The sequence below is a fragment of the Venturia canescens genome, chromosome 3 (assembly GCF_019457755.1).
Source record: "Venturia canescens isolate UGA chromosome 3, ASM1945775v1, whole genome shotgun sequence".
Classification (NCBI taxonomy): domain Eukaryota; kingdom Metazoa; phylum Arthropoda; class Insecta; order Hymenoptera; family Ichneumonidae; genus Venturia; species Venturia canescens.
In genome coordinates this window covers 16,688,705-16,710,016 of record NC_057423.1, presented here as the reverse complement: position 1 = coordinate 16,710,016, position 21,312 = coordinate 16,688,705, and the positions used below count along the sequence as shown (strand labels likewise).

Genomic DNA, 21,312 nt, shown 5'->3' with positions numbered 1-21,312 from the left:
CGAAAATTCAAAAAAGGGGTAGTTTACCCCCTTAAGACTGCTATTTTGAAAAAATGCAAAAACACGTGAACTTTATTTTCATGTTTTCATGGAAATAGAACCCGTTTCATTCCATCATATTCGTTCCTTTTCATTGTGGCGTGAGAAATATAAGAATGTAAGGGTGGTTAACCCCCTGTTTTTTTTTTTTTCGTGCACAGGGTGAACTTTTCATCACTTCAGATAAGAAACATTTTGGTTTTGGTTTTATCAAAATCAGTTGAGTGCTTGTTGGTGAAACTGCAAAATCACCCCCTGACACGCCTTACTTTCAAGGGTGGTTTCCCCCCCTGAAACCGTTTTTCCGCCGATAAAAAAAAATACGTGTCTCTTACTTTCGAATGCTCTTTCACATACAGCAGTTTCAAGAAAATCGGAGGGGGACACCAAAGTGATGTTCCTTGTAAGAAATGAAATTTATCGTAAAGCGTTTGGTCTCAATTCTCTAAAGAGACATATCTCGGGAATGGCTGAATGGATTTACTTCCAACAAAGACCAATGGAAAGGGAAAAAACGAAAAAAAATTCTCACCAATTTTTAGATTTTTTAATAATATGGTTTGCGCGCAAGCGCCGTTTGAAAACTCTGTGACGTCAAAAATCGGCATATTCGCGTATATAAGAGTGCGGCAGGGCTCGCGCTGACTTTTTCTTTACGCGCTGCTGTTTTTCCTTTTAATACTTGGCATCGAGCCGCTACCGCGTCTCTTGATATGGGAAAGGTCGTTATCTTTCAAATATTAAACTACATAGTAGACATTGTTATTGAAAGTTCCCGTTTTTGTGTGCATATTTTTAAGACGTTATTTAGAAATGCAACAGTGTCTTCGTGCCAAGTATTCTCAGAAGAATAGTTTCCGAACAAAAAATGAACACTAATTCATTAGGTAGATTAGATCAATCTACGAAGTACTTCCGAAGTTTAAACAATGACTGAGGAATTTAACTTTAGAACGCGTAAAACTGACTAGACTAAATTCAGAACTACGATGATTTCACATAAACTTTCTATTTTGTCTATACATATGATCCTTCCAATTTGTTGAACTGGATCGTACAGTGAATTTCATCGCGTCACTATTGGACGCCTCAGTGATTGTCCGAGATGCTTCTGCAATTTTTCACTTTGTTTCGGAGATGCCATAAAGTGTTACACTTCTCGATCATCTCGTCGTAAGCTAACTTCAATCTTGGAGAAGCCTTAATTGCAGGAATAGCATCTTTCGTTGCTACCAAACTGAGTGTGTGACTTGCACATCGAAAATGTTGTGGTAACACGAGGTCATCAGGATTTAATTTTTCAATTGATTGTATTTCTCCGTGATCTCCGCCGAATGCAGACTTCTCGACATTTAGAGTATCCACAATCCCATCATTCAATTCAAATTAATAATACTATTTGTAGATATGTAAGTTGCTATTATGGATGTGTTGAGGGATTAAATTAGAATAGAAAGCTGTTACATGCTTGTGGAAGTATCCGAAAAAACAAAAAGGATTCGTTTTCTATAAATTGTCATTTTCAGGTACTCTAATAAAGAATGAATACATGTTTTATGACCACAATGCTGAATGTCAAAAATGAAATGCAAGAAAAACCCCTTTTTAATTTATAAATATCTTCATACTTTTTTAATTACCATGAAAGAAAGAGTCACCAAATTCAACTCCAAATTCACGAAATGCCTTTACAAAATTTGACCCGTTATCCGTGATGGTGGCAATAATTTGGCTATTATTTATCCCATACGACATGTGAATGTCTCTCATAAATTGGGCGACTCTATCATACGAATGATTGCCTTCGAATCGCCGACAAGCAATGGCGAAAGATTGTCGTTCAAACGTTATCTCGTTAATCTATAAATAATAGGAATAATATTACATTTATCATAATTACCGCTTTCTTTCACATAAATTTATTGTTAATTTGAAAATTCAAAAATTAAGAAAAATTATTTTGTAAGTTCAAAGTATTGAGATTATCGATTTTTTACTTATTCAACAATATACGAATATTAATAAATTCAAAATTCAGGTGATTAAGGCATTGCTACGATGCTTTGCTTTTTTCATAAGAAAACATGCCTTATTTATTATACAATTAAATAGAAAGATTATATGCTTGAGTGCTACAATGAAATACCCAATGAACAGTCATGCCCAAAAATCGACAGGTTCGCGATGACCAAACGTCCGCTGTTGTACACACGTATTTGACTGTTGCCACTTTCCCCATTATTTTTGAAGTATTTTCTTCGAATAATTTTTTAATTGATCGACCGACAGTTCGAGCGGACAAATGTTTAAGAGATACACCGTTTTTTTTTATATTCATATCTGCTAAAATGAAAGAAACATTACTATACTAATTAAAATAATAAAATAAAAATCTAATGGCACTAAGAACATCTATTTTCAATGCTAATCAATGAGAGGCATATATTACAAAGTTTCACACTCATCCTCTTTCTTTTAAGTATTTTGCACGTACACTTATCAGAATTTATTTCAATGATAATTTTAAAGCACATATGGAATCCTCGTGGATTTCCATTATTTTTTTTTCCTCAAAATTGGATGACCAGTCCGATTTTTTTCTTCTATTCAGATGAATCATATAATTATTGAAATTATTATAATTCCTAAAGTCCTCGTCTTACTACTCGTGAAACTACTCTTTTGAAAATTGTTTGAAATTAGAAAATCCGAAAAATTATCAAACGATATGAAAAACTGAAACTGTTCGAGAACGATTTTCTCGTAAAAATGAACAAAATAATACCTTTTTCAAAATTAAACGTTGCATTAGACATCGTTTTTTATATCTCGCTAAAATATTTCTTAAAAAATGATGTGGCAAAATTTTTAATTTCAGAACCAAAATTCAACAGGATATGTATGAGCTATCAGATTTTGTAATTTTCACACTGAGAAGATCTCTGAAGTCTAAAATATTGATGCTGAATAAAATACCGTCGAATATTTTTCGGAATGCTGACCGTATTCAGTGGGGCTAAACTTTCCAAAATGTGATTGATAACATTTCTTTCGAAGATGGCTTGTGAAAATGTATAGTACGTTTTACTGGCGGATCTTTCGTTTTCATCAGTTTTCATTTTTTTTTGTTTAGTTTCAAGATATTCCTTGTACTCGTTCAGTTGCGGCTCATGTATTCTCTGTAAAAATGAAAAATTAATAACAGAAAATATTATTTTTTCATAGATATCCAACCGTACAACAATGTTTGAAAGATTAAATTAAGAAATTTAATAATGGTGGATATTTTAAATAAAAAGTATTTTATAAAATAAAATAGAGTTTCAAATAGGGTTTTTTTTAGAAAGCAGTGAACAGAACAAGCGATTAGCGTTGCTTATCTACACTAAAATTTCAGCTCTTATACTTTACGCCCAGACTCCACTCCCATCGAAATTAATTCTACAGGAAAGTATGATTGGTAAAAATTAGAAATTGAGTAGTACGTACTTACCTTTATATGTGAAGTGTAATTCGACGCAGTTTTCAAAGGGCCACTGATTGTGTGATACTTATTCGACTTTGTTTTGCAAAGTTGACATACTGCTACGATGGAACCACCTAATGTGGATTGGTTCAAGTCGGGAGTGAAGTACGTGCCATCTAAGTGAGCCTGACGATTCCATTCCGTCAAAATTTCTTGCTTCATTTGTCACACGTTTAGAATATCATTTATCATAAGACGATTAGCCTGAGGTGTACTAGATAAGGATTCCGCATTTTTTTAATTGTCCTGGCTCGAGGACACGTTGGAATCTGATTCGCTATGCTGCGATATCGTCTTTATAATTTGAAAATAAAAACTCGTTAACAGATCGATTAAAAAAATTTGAAATCATAAATTCGGTACTTAGGAGTTAATGAGGAAACTATCAGTAGTTTGTTTAACTTTATCTATAATATATTTATAGATAAAATTATACCATTATAGATAAAGTTTATTTTAAAGTTCATTTTTCGAAGTATGACTTTTGGATGATAATCGAAAAATCTTGATATAAACAGAACATAAAGATTCATAATATACATTTTACAGTAAGATATTGTTCAAATAATTAAAATGGATTCTTATATTCAATAGAAGTTCATACGACTTGCCGCGAGATTTCTATTTTTTTGCTGTTTTTTCTTGTGAAATTAAATAGTCATGAAATTGTTGAAGTAAACTACTGAATCAAAACACACTTTATTTCACTCACTTTCACGACAAGGCACATACGGGTGTTTACACTGCCGGCCATATTGAAAAACTGTCATTTGGCAGAGCGCCGCTCGGAAAGCGAGGCGCTCTCAGTACTGCCAACCTAAATTCAATTTATCAAAATTCCCTACATGCACGGAATTTTTCATTTCATTTAATTATAATTAAATAATCCTTTTCTTGATCAAATTAATGATGCGAATTATTAGAAAAATGTATTCTAAACAAACGGATAAAGATTTCACGTCAAAATTATTCAAATTTGTAAGAAAATTTTTCGTTATGAGATCGAGTATGCACAGTGCGCATGCGCGATGATCTAATTCGGTAAGCACGTTCGAGAAACGTAATCATGAGTGGATAATTAATTAAAGTGATATGGAAATGTTCTCGTTGAGAAGATTAATTTAAAATAATTAAAATAATTTTAAATGAAATAAAATAATAGAAAAGGACATGAAAAAGAACAATAAAAAATTTGTTTTATCAAATTTTTTTGAATTCTTGCGCATGCGAAATGTGAGCTCAGCTCGACTCGGCCAATTCGGATTTAAGGAGGGGAATCCCCGCACCAATAAGACATTTTACAGTGGGAATCCCAGGTTTGAGATTAAATCGCGCAGTGAATTTTAAAAAGCTCGAATTATTATTATTATTATTTCCTTTGTTTGAACGGGTATAAAAGGCCGAACGCAGAGGCTGCGATAGCCGTTCTCTAATTTAATTAGGTTTTTTTCATTGTTTTTCCTAAAATATATAGTTATTACTATTCACAATTTATCGAAATCGATACGATGAAACTACGGCGATAAAACACTACTATTTTTAATAAGCGTATACGAGGAATAAACAAATGTATATATACCATCTTCTACATTGTACAATAGTGGTTGTATAAAAATATTCTAATTCACTAAAATCTTATAAAAGCTGAAAAACTTCCATAGCCAGTTTCGTTTCGTATCTCGTCACGCTAGATTCGCAATAACGCTCTCTGAGCAAACGAAGAGCCAGTCTTGTCTCGAATCTCGTTGAGCTTGACTCGTATTCGCAGTTACCAAAAGCCAGTCTTGCCGCGAAATCTCGCCACGTTAGACTCACTGAAAATTTCATTCCTAAGCGTTCGAGACGAACAATCGAACAATAGTTTTTCGGCCGATCGCAAGCAGCCCCACGGATCGCACCGCGGAACGCTTTGTTATTGCAATGACCTTAATATTTGAAAAATTGTCCATTTCAGACTAGAGAAATGGAATCTCATAATCACAAATGCGGATTACCATCTTCTTCTGCTCAAACTCAGAAATTTTCGATTTATCTTGGGAGTATTTTTGATTGCGTTAATCAATGCTGAATCGGTTACTGCAAAAATCAGTTTTTCAAAAAAATACCGGAAACCATAAACTTCCCCTAGGAAAAAAAAGGTTGGGACAAGTACATTGATGGTCCCTCGTTTGCTGATAATTCCATCCATAAAAAAAACTTTAAAAACATTTTCTTTTTAAATTGTCAAAAAAATGATTTTATAAAAAAAAATACAGAACAATTCGAAAAAATTTGCACAAATCTTGAAAAAACATTATGTTTAAAAAAAAAATATCCTGTATCTATTTTTTAAAGTTCAAAAAAATCAAATAACAAGTAAAATATAAAAAACCGAAAAATCGCGTTTGAAATCATTTTGGAAACCGATGCCTCATTCTTCTTATTTGATTCGAACAGCTAAATCAATTGAAAAAATTCCATCTATTTTACGTGCAGCATTAAAATTTGTTATATCAATTCGAGGCCAAGTATTTTCTAATGAATTGAAAAAAGTTACCACTTGAGTTACATGCAGCACTAAAATTTATGATATCAATCGAAGGACAAGTAATTTATGAGTAACTCCAAATTTCAACATTATGGAATTGTTCTAAGAAGCTTTTAAATCCAAAAAAATCACATGCAAGCTAGTCATTTCTTACTCTATGGTGGCAAAGACTTATAAGAAAATCGATTCTTTTCAGACTTTCAGGAGCTTCTGATATTATTCACAATATTCGACGTCGATTGGATCGATACAAATTATGTTTAAATATGAGTTAAAAGTACTTGTCCGGCCCATCACTTTCCATTAAAATAAAAATCAATCATAAAAAAACGAAATTGTACGGCAGAATCCGGTTAAAAATTTATTGACATGCGATTTATTAATAGTTTAATGTTCTTAATAATAGTATAGGTTAGTTATACCGAATGAAATTCGTTCGCTGGAAAAAGTGAGAAGTAAAAATTGCCGTCATTCCAATACCAACTGGGGAGTTATTTTTGGAAGCTTGAACATATTTAATGTGCAAAATGTTTTTTATTTATCGATGCACAATAACATCCCTTGTATAGTACAGGACAATTCGTTTCCATTCTTATTCAATTAGTGCAATTAAGGGAATATTACTTGAAGATAACTCTCTAAATTCGCTCTGCATGAATATTTGTGCTCGATCAGTTCTAGAGAAGCCCTGATTTTTATTTGAATAAACAATTTTAATGGAAAGTGATGGGCCGGACAAGAACTTTTAACTCATATTTAAACATAATTTGTATCGATCCAATCGACGTCGAATATTGTGAATAATATCAGAAGCTCCTGAAAGTCTGAAAAGAATCGATTTTCTTATAAGTCTTTGCCACCATAGAGTAAGAAATGACTAGCTTGCATGTGATTTTTTTGGATTTAAAAGCTTCTTATTAGAACAATTCCATAATGTTGAAATTTGGAGTTTCTCATAAATTACTTGTCCTTCGATTGATATCATAAATTTTAGTGCTGCATGTAACTCAAGTGGTAACTTTTTTCAATTCATTAGAAAATACTTGGCCTCGAATTGATATAACAAATTTTAATGCTGCACGTAAAATAGATGGAAATTTTTCAATTGATTTAGCTGTTCGAATCAAATAAGAAGAATGAGGCATCGGTTTCCAAAATGATTTCAAGCGCGATTTTTCGGTTTTTTATTTTTTACTTGTTATTTGATTCTTTTGACACTTTAAAAAATAGATACAGATTAGTTTTTTTTACAGATAATGTTTTTTCAAGATTTGTGCAAATTTTTTCGAATTGTTCTGTATTTTTTTTTATAAAATCATTTTTTTGACAATTTAAAAAGAAAATATTTTTAAAGTTTTTTTTATGGATGGAATTATCAGCAAACGAGGGACCATCAATGTACTTGTCCCAACCTTTTTTTTCCTAGGGGAAGTTTATGGTTTGTATCACGTCTTTTTTCTCAAAAGTTCCTTATTTATGTTCAGTTGACTATAGGATTTTAGTTTAAATTTCTATGAATTATTTATGATTTTCGTCTTATAACGTTGGTTTCTACGAAAAAAGACCTAATTTTCGTCCAAATTGTACTGAAAATATTTCGTCACAGGTCTGTCCTTGGACTTTGGCAATTTTTTTCTTCGTACTCTAATATGTTTTGACAATTAGGAACCAAAGAGCACGGTCGAAAGCGGGTTGGAGGCCGGGATATGATTTTCGGCTTATAACGTTGGTTTCCACGAAAAAAGACCTAAATTTCGTCGAAATTGTACTGGAAATATTTCGTCACAGATCTATTCTTGGACTTTGGCGATTTTTCCCCTTGTCTTCTAATATGTTTTGTCCATTGGGAACTCAAGAGCATGTAGCAATGCGTGTTGCGGGCTGAGATATGATTTCCGGCTTATAACGTTAGAAAAAAGAAAGGAAAAGAGGAAAACAGATCAAATTCAAGACACAACAAATCCAACAGAATTGGCCATTTTTAAATGTCGCTTTTGCATTCGGAATCTAGACGTTTTCGTGTCATCCAAAACATGCCCCTGATGAAATATATTTCCAAAGTTTGCAAGTGGCCGCTGAGATCCAATTATCTACAGTTTGATAGTTGCAGATAAAAGGCACTCAGAAACATTTATTATGTCAGAACTCAGAGAAGCAAAAAAAACTGAGCGTACTTAATTCAACAGAGCAACGGAAATCAAAGACGTTTAAGGTACCTGCATTGGTTGTGGAGGAAAACAATTTCATTTCAGGATAATTTAGAAATAAATTTAGAAAATCAGAAATTTAGCATGGAATTTAGAAAAAGGAAAATTAAGTTAAATAATAAAGATGAAAACTTTTGTGATGAATTTTTGACATTACATGTTACGTTGGAGTAAAAAATTAAAATGATTGGCACACATGCTGCGACACAAAAATATCAAAATTTGAAGGTATTCGCTCCATACCGCAGTAATACAAACTTCAATACTATTTGAAAAGAAACACTTTAAAACTTGCTGAACAAAGTTCCATTACATATTACCATAATCAAAGATAGGGGGTGATACTTAGCACATATACTCATCCACAGAAATTTCCAAGTTCACAGGTATCTGCTGCGATTCAATGTATCTGCGCAATGAGTTTCGAAAACAGCAATTTCAAATCATTTTCATTCAATTTCAAATCAAATTTCAAAGCATTAATGAGCAACTGAAGACTTTTCTAATGGATTTTTCACTTCATATTTATGTTGCAGTGAGAGTCAAAAAGTAAAATGAATGGCAAAGTATATAAATTTTATAGTTTGCAGATTTTTGCTGTATTTCAATGGTCCAAATCTATATAGTATTATAGTGAAAAGTTGTTCAAAGTCATGATGTTACATTAAAATGACATAGCGCACATAACATTCAGAAATTCTGTAGGTTTCCATGATGTTGGCAGGCATTATACTCAATCGCATCCAAAACTGAGCAACTGTAGACATATCGTAATGAATGTTTTTACCAATAATTCCACATTTGCAGTTTGCGGAATAGGAATACTCAACATACACGTTATTTCATAAGTATTGTTGTCAAAATTTGTGTTTGCCTACCGCATTCCGAAGATTCAACTTTTCATACTATCAGCAAAAAAAACATCCAAAGACTTTTTGGAACAAGTTTCAAAATTTATTACTCGACAGACCAGGTGGAAAAAGTATAACTACACTTATATCAACACCAGAAACTGTTTTGAGAATCTGATATACAAAATGTGCGATTGATGATCATAGTCGGAAACCACTTGAATTACGTTACCACAATCAGCATGAAGAAATATTAGAAAATCATAGGACACATATTAGGAAACCAATTAATACTATGTATCCATCCGCTGCAAACCAATGGAGTCAAAACAAGGATCGGATAGAGCAGAGCCAAACTCAATAGGAAGCAAAATATGGGAATATTCAAAAATAATGATGACCCAAGAAATAAATTAGAAAACATTTATTCGATTGGAGTTTCTCACATTATATATACTAACAGTTCTGTGTGTTCTTGTTTTATTAAATATCAACCATAATATGTCAGATCGCAAATAGAAAATTTGACGTTATAGGTTGACGAACATTTTTTCTTACAACTTCCAGACCTATTTTTGATAAACTGATTTGCCTTATTTATATTATTCTCTAACTATGCGAACGTTTGTTACATTTGTCCCGCACTTCGTAACGTCAAACCCCGGCCGGTTCGTTACCACACAGCTATCAATACAAAGGGAACTCGTATATATGACCTACATTATTACATATGATATATGATATGTTATCACGCAACTGATGATATATTTACACTGGACAATATTCCGCGAACTCTGGTTTAATTGAAAGATTATCTCAGTTGACACTTATTTCCAATCGAACGAAATAATGAAATCTTGAAAAGTTTCGTTGACATATGCATCGCGCATTTTTTTATATTTTTTAGCACACACAGATCATAGTCTACATTTACGCGGCCGCTTTTATACCGGTTTAGTATACCACAAGTTTTAACAAAATAAATATTAACCACTTTTCACTAACCATTTTCATTTATTAATTAGAGTCTGCACAACAGCACTTTGGGGATTATAACCTCACCTGTCAAAATGACGTTCAGTATGAAAACAAGTTTCAGGTGGTTTCGGATGTGCGCATCGATGTATTGATATCATATAACCTATTTACAAATGATATAAATGATAAACTTATTTTCAGTCAAACGAATTAATGAAATCTTAAAAAGTTTCGTCGACATGCATTTCATTTTTATTTTATTCTTTTTTACACACGACAGATCACAGACTACATTTACGCGACTGCTTTTATACCGGTTCAGTTTAGCATTCCACAGGTTTTAGTACTATGCACTTCGTTAGATGACGAAAGTTTTTTTTATTTATCCCACACGCATTCCATAATGTCAAAACTCCGTTTGTTTATACGATGATCGAAAACTGGCACATGGTTTATATATATATATATAATATAATATTCACGGAGTCTGAGCGCGGTCGGGGTAAGACTCAAAAGTTAGAAGGCCTAAAATGGCGAACAGGCATTCTGTATAACGCATATATAGATATACAGAATGCCTATTCGCTATTTTAGGCCTTCTAACACTTGAGCCTCACCCGCGGTCGGCCTAGCAGCTGGAGGAGCCGACATCGTTGAGCCAATCAGAATGCGTAGAGGCAACAACTCTACTACCACTAACTACGTCAAAACGCGTATACGTATACGTCGAACTCGTGATGTGTCAGTAACTTTTGCATAATCTTGAGCCCGTGCAAAGTTTTTTCTCACCAATTACGCCACCGATCGTGTTGATTTTGGGCGCAATCTAAAGAGAATTTCTTAATTAACTGAAAGTTCGATTTTCAAAGCCTCAGATGACTCATAACTTCGGTAATTCAAAAAAATCACTTGCCAATTTTACCCCCACCACGGCGAATCGTTTTATTCAGAGAAAGTATAAAATAATCGGCGAGAGCCTCGGGCCAGCAGACGACAGGGCTGTCAATGTACTTGTCCCGAGACTCTGCCGAGTCTCTTGATAAAGATGAAGTAAATTATATATTCCCATTTATTATTCTCTTGCAAACAGTTTGTGACGAAACGATTTGAAAACAAAACCAGACTAAAGTCCATTAGCGATATTTATTCTGACATGAAAACAAATAAAAAATGCTGAATCTTGAATCTCAAAAGAATATAGTAGAACGATGAGCTCGGAAAATGTGGTGTTTTACGAACTTTATTTGGTAATTATTTCGAAAATGGTTTGATTCATTATTCATTTAGACACAGAAATATCTTACCTCATTTATCGTTGAAAGAATTTTTCACAAAACCTTTAATTTGTCACAAAGCTTTCAACAGAATGGAAGTTTCACTCACAAGCGTGCGAGGTGAACAATCAAACAATGGTTTTTCGATTGATCGCAAGCAGCGCCATGCGCCGCGGATCGCACTGCGAGCGTAGTGAACAGCGCACCTCTGCTTTCCCTCCCTACTATCGTAAAAAGATATTTCTCAATAATAAATTAAAATGAATAAAAGATCATTTTAAATAACTACACAAAAAAATGAGAATTTTCGATTTTTCTTATTCATTTATTGGAAAATATCGTTTTTCTCATTTTTTTTATTGAGTTATTGGCAAATATTGTTTTTCTCATTTTTTTTATTGAGTTATTGGCAAATATTATTTTTTTTCATTTTTTTTCTTTAATTATTGTGAATTTTTTTGTTTTTTTTGGTTCTTCAAGTTATTGATAAATATTTTTTTCCCATTTCTTTTTTTTTTATTTGAGAAAAAACCTTTTCCAATTTTTTTTTTATTGTTCATTGCTAAATATGTTTTTTTTCCCCTCCCATCACTGCTAATACCAGTCAGTTGACTTTTCATTCCTGTTGTAACATGAATTAAAACAACTAACATTTTACATTTTTTTGTAATGATTAATATTCCCCGAAAATGATCGCGAAAATATCATTTTTGCCTATCTCTGTCTCAAAGCAAATGTTTGATATTTTTTAAAATAAAAGTAGAAACTTTCTTTTGTCAAAATTAGGAACATTGTGGTTGAAATAGTTATATTTTCGTCTAAAAGTACGAAATTATCATTTTTTCATGTAAATTTGAAACCATGAACTAAATTCATGTGCAGTTGGGAAGACGAGAGGCTTTCCATGTTGAAGCATAGAAGTATCCCTCTCACCATCTGTCCCGCAAAAGAGGCCCCTAAAAGATCCGTGCAGAAAAATGGTTAAAGTTTGAGAACAAATTCAAAGATGCCACTAATTATGGAAGTTAAAATAATCTAGTGGGATCTTATCAATCTTATCGATTGATTGCCTAAATTTTCTATTCGCCGTGATAAAATGGCATGTTAGAAACGTGCGTTGACTCGGTAAATTCTCTAAAATAACTAAAATAGCGTTCTTTACTATTTTATTTTTGTGTAAACTACTCGCTGTAACATATTTGTGATACAGTTATTTGTTTGATCTTCTCGTTACAGTATTTTAATTTATGATGAAAATTTTTCTAAACTATGAGAATCGTGAAGGAACAATGTGGTCAGTGTTATGCATCCATTGTCCGCAGTAAGAAGAAATAAGACATCGAAGTGTTGATTATCTGAAAAAATCAAAAAATCATCTAAAAATGTACAGTATTAGCGGAACCCATTGTTTTGGACCTCCGTGCATTTTAGTATTCACTAAAACAAATTAAAGGGGTGAGAGTACTGCTAAACTTGGTGTGAAATAAAAACTCCATTTTCCAAGAATTGGTATTCAGGCAAAACTGAGATGACCCTATAGTAAAAAATCGCATGAATTTTTGTCAAAAACCGCGTTGTAGCTGTTGCTTTTCTATTTAAGGCTGTCATAGAAAAAATAGCGAGAAATATTTTTTCAAGCAATAGGTCCAATATCATTGCTGCTTCCATTACAGCATCAAGCTTGAACGGGACGTGTGGATGAATTTTGATTTGCAATTTGTGCAGGCAAAGTGTATGAACGTGGGCGATATTTAAATTTCAAACCAGTTGGATTTTATATTCTCTCCATACATTTTATTGAAGGAGAATTTTGTTCTGTAAGCGATATCACTTGACCCGGAATCCGATAGGCAATTTCTTTTCTATTCCGAAAAAAAAGATTGCAATTTCGAAAAAAATGGTCCTCCATTGAATACTCAAGGGATGTCCCGAGTCGAATTATCAAGTTCGAAATCTTTCCATGGGAAAAAAAAATTCCACTTTTGTAAAGTGGTCTTTAATTATTTCTCGGTGTTGTGTGGGCGTCAGCAAAACTATAGTTTATCGTCAAAACTCATAGTGCAAGACTGTTTGCTGATTAGCACAATCGGCTACTCTGACGTCCTTAATGTCGGATAAAATGCATTTCATTTACCGTAGTGAACATATCAGTGGAGATGATGAGAAATTTGCAGGCCGTGAACCCCATTGGCCTGTTGCACATCATTATGAGAATGTTGTTCATCAAAGATTTGTCCCCGGATCCAGGCCAGTCGCAGTTGTAAATCGCATTGCGAAACTCTTCGCTCTGTTCCCCGTGTTCAAACAGCAATAAAAAATGACATATCATTGACAGTGAACTCTCGCACTCACATTTCGTAGGAAACTCATTTTGGAAAAACTGACGTGCCTCCGTAATGACGACACTTCCGTACCACGCGTACATGAAAGCTTGAACCAATTTTACGGTTATGTAGATGAAGAATAGAACTGCATGTCTAACCGTCTGCTCCCTAGTCTGCGGAGATGCATTTTTGTATTTACTAGTGGTTTGTGTAGTGGCTATTTAAGAATCTTGTATGGTACCTAGATGAGCACTTACGCCTGAGTGACAAGTCAAATTATAGTCATATTCGGATGATTTTGGGATAAGATATGAACCAGTATTTCAGAATCCGGAGAATCATTCTCGATTTAAAATATACATCGAGTAGATTTTCATTACAAAATACAAAAAAACTGTAAGGGGGACCGGAGCAAAACGAGGTACTTAAAAAATCGTAAAAATTAATTTTTCATAGTCCCTTTGGTATACTTTTTCCAAAAAATGAAAAGAGTAATACTTTTGAATTTGAACAAAAATGTTAAAACAGAAAAAAAAGAAATTTTCACAAAAATGAAAATGTGTAAAAAAGATAAATTTGCTAGGAATTCTTATTTTCTTCTCGACTGCTTTTTCAAGGTAGCAGTCAAGGTGCATAGGATTGTCATCTAGGTAAGGAGAAATTTCACCAATTTATGAAGACTACCCTAGCGTGCTCCAAGAATTTTTTTTCGAATATTACAGGAAAATTTACAGTACGTTACTTGGTGTTCGAGAGTAAGAAATAAATCAGGCTTCTCAAACATCTAGATATCAGGAAATTTCTTCAAGTACCCCCTTTTCCCCCATTCTATGCTATACTATCAAATATGTCCATTGAGCGTCTTGGCCTCTTGTGCTATCGCTGTTTTTTTAAAAAAATGTTGCCTCCAAATTGATGGCAATGGCTTTCAAACTTCTGACATCATGATCTTGATTTTTAAACTTTTATGGTTATCCGAATAACAAATTTCCGCTATTATTGAGCGTCTCCGTTCAATATAACCTGAAATGCCCGTTCACAAAATCATGCGTTAGTACAAACCTCATGAATATCTAGAAGCAGTGAAAAAATACTGAATCTTCAATGTGATGTATTAATGAATCTCAGGATATTTTCTACATTATTTCTAAACGGTACAAATAGCATTTTTCAATCTGCTCTGACGTTTTGGATGATTGAGAGCGCTCCACAAATTCTTGGAAAGTATGATATTACACGAAAAGTGAGACAAAGTTTTCCTTGTTTAATGGATCAGAAAAAAGAAATGGCGGTCCAAAAACTCGATGTATTTAAAATGAATTTGAGTTAATGTAATACAGCTTCATAAAAAATTATTCTATTGATCGTCATCGTTCGGGATGAATATTAATTGTCAAAATTTTTTACCTGAGTAGCTTGAAAAACGAGAGTGCATATGATAACGGCACTCGAGACAAAAATCCAGAGGATGATCGGTCCATAAATAATTTCGATCTGATCCCGACACTTGCCGAGCACTTGATGCATGTTCACGATTTCGCGAATGATTTTGCGTTTGTTCCCATCGGTATGATTGAGAATTTTTAATTGGTGACTCATCAATCGAAAAATAGCGCGCATTTGAAACACGTAATAACCGAATAACGAATCAACCCCGGAAGTAACGAAAAACATGTACAACGCAGAAAAACTTTGCCATACATAATGAACGTAATAAAAAAAACTTCCACCCTCAAAAGACCAGGGATATTTGGTGTTATACGGCAGTAGATAATGTAGCGGATAAATATCTTTCGACAATTGTATACAAATAACTATTGGTGGTGTTATCACAATAAGAAAAATAACGAGAAAAACTACCACTGAAAACACATAAAACGGCTGCGAATAGATATTCAGGTGGCTGAAAACTTTGATTCGGATTTTCCGATTCGCAATACTCTTCTCGAAGTATTTCTCGAGGGTGTGCTGAAGATCTGCCAACTTTTTGTAATTCATGCGGAGGCATGCAACCTTGAAGAAACCGGAAATTATTATTAGCAGTCGAATTTAAATAGTTTGATTACTACCAGCACTTGACGAATACTAATTATTTACTATCCTTTTAATACATCATTATTTTTTTGTTATCGCACACTAAACTAATTTTTGTTTACGTCAGCTCAATGGAGTCTATTCTTTTTTCATGTTTCAATGATACTCCATTGGCACATCATACCTTCAACACCACCGACAAAAAACTCCCCGTAACGCCGATACTGTTAGTCAGTAGCTCGAGATTGTTAGAATGTGCCCGACCAAAGTTCAAAGTTGCGCAACTCAGAATGAAACAGCCGAGGGTATTGAAGTAGCACATAAAATGATACGCTGAAGATTCCAATTTTCTTGTCGGCCATAATCCAGCAATAAGCAGCAACCCCCTTAACCTTCGGGCATAATTCCTATAACTCGATAGTTCATCGACCATGTTCCTATTACGTTTTCCAACGAACTTACCGAGATCATGCGGGAACTGGAAACTTGAAGATAATGGGATAACCGCACGACGTTTAGCTTTCAGAAGTTTTTACATATAATTCGAAAATTGTTACAAAGTTACAATCGGTAACGATTGAGAAAATTGCACAATGGAAGTTAACAGCAGAAAATTGAAAGTATAGTAATAATGTTGATCGATATTCCGAGAAATTTTTTCTCAGACGTGTAAAGCGCTCAGTTCCTTTCCGACCGTCCCGGGAGTCTCTTCTTCTGGCAACATGGGATCCACTTTGTATTGAGAAAGCAGATCACCCGAGATGTGAGGTAATTTTCATTTTCTCTATACGCTGATTTGGTAGATGTGTCTGCCATACTTTATTGCTTTCATCTATAAAGTGGAAGGCCTCTAAAAGATCTATGTAGAAAAATGATCAAAGGGATGAAGATTACTAAATTGTGATCGGTGGAAAGTTGTGGGAAATTGGCATTTCCGAGAACGCACAACGGCTGTTGCACTTGGATCTTCGACTCAAAGAGCAATTACAATAAATGGGTGCACGAAAACTTTCTTTATGTCATACGGGCTATAAAATAGTATACGATACTCGTGAATTAAGCTGCTCTATTATAGCACGGCGTTTAGCACCCTCGCTATACGCTCGGGCGCCAACTTCACGCCGTGCAATAATAGGCAGCTTAAGTCACACGTATCGTAATGTACTATTGATTATGTTTTACGATGCCGAGTGTGCACCGATTCACCGATTTTTAAACGATAGAAAACCTCGCAAGTCCCGTTTTGACCTCGGTAATCGCATTTTTGGTATCCGCATAATTCTCGCGCTTCATAATAGCGCAATACAATTTTGCGGTGGCGTTCATTTGCCCACTGTAGCGATACTTAGAACTCAGCAACCTCTTGAAGGGCTTGATTCAGTCTGATCTAGAAAATTTGGGTATTGATTCCAGTATGAAACGTTGAAATAGATTCGATTTTTTTAGAAGCTCTTTCACTCAGTAAATCTGTTGGATATTTTCCTTAATTATGATGATTCATGCTGGAAATTCTTCTTGGAGCAGCAAAAGTTGTCATGACACTGAAGTTTGCAACGTTGGAGTCCAACGAAAAGATCTAAAAAACACTCCAATAATTCTAGTAATTCTCCAATTTTGTTCCCTGTCGAATTTGCAATTGGCAGTTTTTCAAGCTGCACCGATATTTCGTGACATAAAGAAATTGGTCAGTGACAAATGTTTTTTTCTTTCAATTCGTTGAACTCCAACGTTGTAAACTTCATGCAGCGTCGTAAGTTGTATCACCTCCAGCCAAAGTTCCAATCGAAGCATCCGTCCAGTTCCGAATTCCGATTTTGTCCGATTCATACAGTCCTTTTCATCGATAGTAATCAATTAGAAAAATAATTATGAAAATTGCAAAAATCCAGTTCGGTTTCAACAATCTTATGAATCGGTTGTCAAAACTTTCTATTCGCTGTACTCGAATGTCATGTTTTGTTTATTTCCGATTGCTGTCTTTAGAGAATTACTCTACTTCGATGTCTTCGTCAAAACGCCTAAAATAGCGTCGTTTTCTATTTTATTTTGCATAAACTACTCGCTAGAGAATTTACATATTTTCGATACAACTGTTCGTTTCATCTTCTTCTCAGAGTATCTTAATTGCTAATGGAAATTTTTCATAAACTATGAAAATCGTTGAAAAACAAAATTGCCACTTTTACGTATCCAGTGCTCGCAATAAGAAGAAGTAAGACATCGTTGTATTGACTATCTGAAACCTCGAACAATAATCCGGAAATGTGCTGAAGCTTATCCACCAGAACCCATCGTCCAGGACCTCGGTGCATTTTTGTCTTTACTGAAAGAAACTAAGAACGTGAGAGCACGGCTAGACTTTGTTAGTATGAAATGGGAACACATTTTTTACATAGCAACCCAATTTGAATTTTTTTTTAAATTAAGCAGTCGTTCTGGAATGCTTCGTTTTCAACAAGTTGAATTAGGAATTTTTCAAGTTTTTCATGAAAAAAACATTCCATATTAGCGGAGGGGCCTTTCATTATTTCCTAGTGTTGCGCTTTACTCAGTTTCCCCCTAATATAATGCTGTTCGTAGTCGGTAAAACTAGTTTTTCGTCAAAACTTCTACTGAAAAACTGTTCACTGATTAGCACAACCGGCTGCTTCCACGTCCTTAATGTCGGATAAAATGCGCTTGGTTTACCGTAGTGAACATATTAGTAGAGATGATGAGGGATTTGCAGGCCGTCAATTCCATTGGCCTGTTGCACATATGAGAATGTTGTTCATCAATGATTTGTCCCCGGATCCAGGCCAGTCGCAGCTATAAATCGCGTTGCGAAACTCTTCGCTCTGTTTCGCGTGTTCGAGCCGCAATTTAGAACAAAACAAAATCGCCGAAATTTTGTATTCGCTTAGCATGAAAAAGTATTTTTCAAATGAACATACTTCTGTGAAAATAATACTTCCGTACCAGGCGTACATGAGGGCCTGGAGCAATTTCAGAGAAATGTAAACGAGAGAGACGTCCGACGGTCCATTCCCGAGTCTGCGAAAGCGGATTTTTTGTAAGAGAAGACCGAGGCTAAAGGGGCTACTATGAAAATTACGGAAATGATTTTTTTACACTTTGGAATTTTTCTGTTGTTCCAAAACTTAAAAAAAATGAAATTCTTCGAAAATTTCTTACTTCATTTCATTTTTTCCAGTTTTGATTTTCCTCAAAATTTATTTTCTCCTCTTTCTTTAAAATCCCAATGAAGAAAGAATTGCCACAAATTTTTTATCATACCCAAAAAAATGTTTTTTCAAAAGTTGCAAAAAATTGGAGCACATTCCTCGATACTAAAATTTCTGAAAAATATAGTATTTCCATAAGTAGCCAGTTTTTCCTCGATTTTTCACGTTTTCACTACCTTATATGCTCGACCAGCCGTGGCTCCGCACACGAGATCTCCACTACTCGAATCGCCATCTATCGGCGCGAACTATCCAACGTGCGGGACTTCGAATGTTTGAGCTCAATTCAATGTTTGGGTTTGTTTGGATTTGAGTTCAGTTCGATGGCCTGTTTGAGTTTGTTTGGATTTGAGCTCAGTTCGATGGCCTGTTTGGGTTTGTTTGGGTTTGTTTAGGTTTGAGCTCAGCTCGATGGACTGTTTGGGTTTGTTTGGGTTTGAGCTCAGTTCGATTATCTGTTGGGGTTTGTTTGGGTTTGAGCTCAGTTCGATCACATGTTTGGGTTTGTTTCGGTTTGAGTAGTGCTTGGATTTCAGAGAATTTCGCGGACTCGCCATGGTAAGTCTATCTCATAATAATTCTCTCTCATGTACGTTTTTATAACCTCTATCTTTTGCAGGTGTACAACAACGTGTGCTTGTGTGGTGGCCACGAGTGGGATCCCCGCTTCCGCCGGTAGGTCCTGGACCTCCCGCTGCCGGCATTTGCGGGAATCGAGGTGCCTGTGCCAGCATCAGCGCCGGTGGAGGAGGAGCATCCACGGGATGGAAAAAGACTAACTATTCTAATCCCTCCGCTGAAGGCTGCTCCATCTCGGAAGAGGGGGAAGGTTATCGTACCCAAGGGCCAAGCTAATAAAGAAACCGCTAAGACTGATCCTTGGGTACGCAAAAACACAGCACCGATGAGACCTCCCTCTTCGGCTCAACGGTTGCTGGCAAAAATTTAAAAAATGTAAAAACGAAAAAATAAAAACAAAAATACAAAAATAACCCAAACAGGTCATCGAACTGGGCTCAAACCCAAACACACCCAAACATGTAATCGAACTGAGCTTAAACCCAAACAAACCCAAACAGGTCATCGAACTGTGATCAAATCCAAACAAACTCAAACATGTAATCGAACTGAGCATAAACCTACACAAACCCAAACATGTAATGGAACTGAGCTCAAACCCAAACAGGTCATTGAACTGAGCTTAAACCCAAACAAACCCAAACAGATAATTGAACTGAGACCAAATTTTTTTTCACCACTTTTATTCAAGGGGAATTTACATTTTCGATGGATGAAAAGTCGCACTGAGTAAATAAAATCTTTCAACGTCGCTTCGGGGATGCACTCGGTAGAGTCCGCTTGTTACCGAAGGAGCCATGTTTTCAGCGCGCACGCGTTGTACACCACGCAGTGGGGAGGATTCCATGCGCTATTATGATTGGTGCACGAGACGGTGGCATTCGCGGTCAATTGACGGAGCGATGGGCAAGCAATGTCGTCCAGATTGTAGACCCGAGGTAGAATTTTCTCGAGACATCTCTTCTTCTCGAACCCCTTCACATACACCTTGCTGGCGTCTCGTAGTTTGCCGAAGAAGATCTCGTGCGCCTCATCATAGGGCACGGTGCCGCTGTTCCAGTTGAGTCCATGATAGTTTTCCTCCTACCACTGATTCTCGCTCTGGTACTTGGCCGGTAGATAGCTCCATCTATGCGGCGACTCGAACAAATAGACCGACGGCTGAGCATCGTCTTCGAGAGCAACCATTGCCACCTCCTTGTAGACGAATTCCTTGAAGGATCGCTTGAAGCCCTGGAATTCCACAACGAACTCCATCCTCGAACTGATGCTTGCGAGTGGACGCTCGTCTCTTCTATACCATCAGTCCTCCCCATCTCTGTTGCTCTTTACCCGCACCCTCACCGCTGGCAACCAATCGTTGCTCGCTCTCTACCCCCACGCCTACGGCGGTAACGTTACCATCAGTCCCACCTCATTGCTCGCACTACCCTGGAACTTGCTGGAAGTCTGACGTAAACCTCCCACCTACGGTGGCTGACCAATCGTTGCTCGCTCCTCCCCCACCACTCCCTCAGCTGGGAGGAGGTGTTGCAGTTACTGAAGGATCGAGAGCCCAACGTCATTCATGAATGGATCAAACGATTGAAAAAGGAAATCGCTACGTTGGAGGAGTCTCAGAGGCTTGCCACCACTGAACCGGAATGGCAGAAATTCCTGTACGCCGTGGGAATTTTGCGAAGGATCGAGATCAAGCTGGGACTTCTGCTGAAACGTGGCCATGGTGTGCAAATTCGGGAGAGGCTGATC

General features: G+C 35.6%; 2 protein-coding genes across 4 annotated transcripts in view; one reads left to right on the top strand and one right to left on the bottom strand.

Moving 5' to 3' along the window:
• The window catches only part of LOC122408309 (uncharacterized), a 270,669-nt gene that overhangs the window by 93,056 nt on the left and 156,301 nt on the right, over positions 1–21,312 (top strand). The gene's annotated exons all lie outside the window — the stretch shown is intronic.
• Positions 12,681–16,193, bottom strand: LOC122408311 (odorant receptor 13a-like). Its single transcript, XM_043415024.1, has 5 exons — positions 15,945–16,193; positions 15,134–15,739; positions 13,792–13,899; positions 13,537–13,689; positions 12,681–12,757 (listed from the first exon to the last, which is right to left on the bottom strand). Exons 1-5 carry the CDS (start codon positions 16,191–16,193, stop codon positions 12,704–12,706), a joined length of 1,170 nt encoding a protein of 389 aa, XP_043270959.1. The 3' UTR covers positions 12,681–12,703.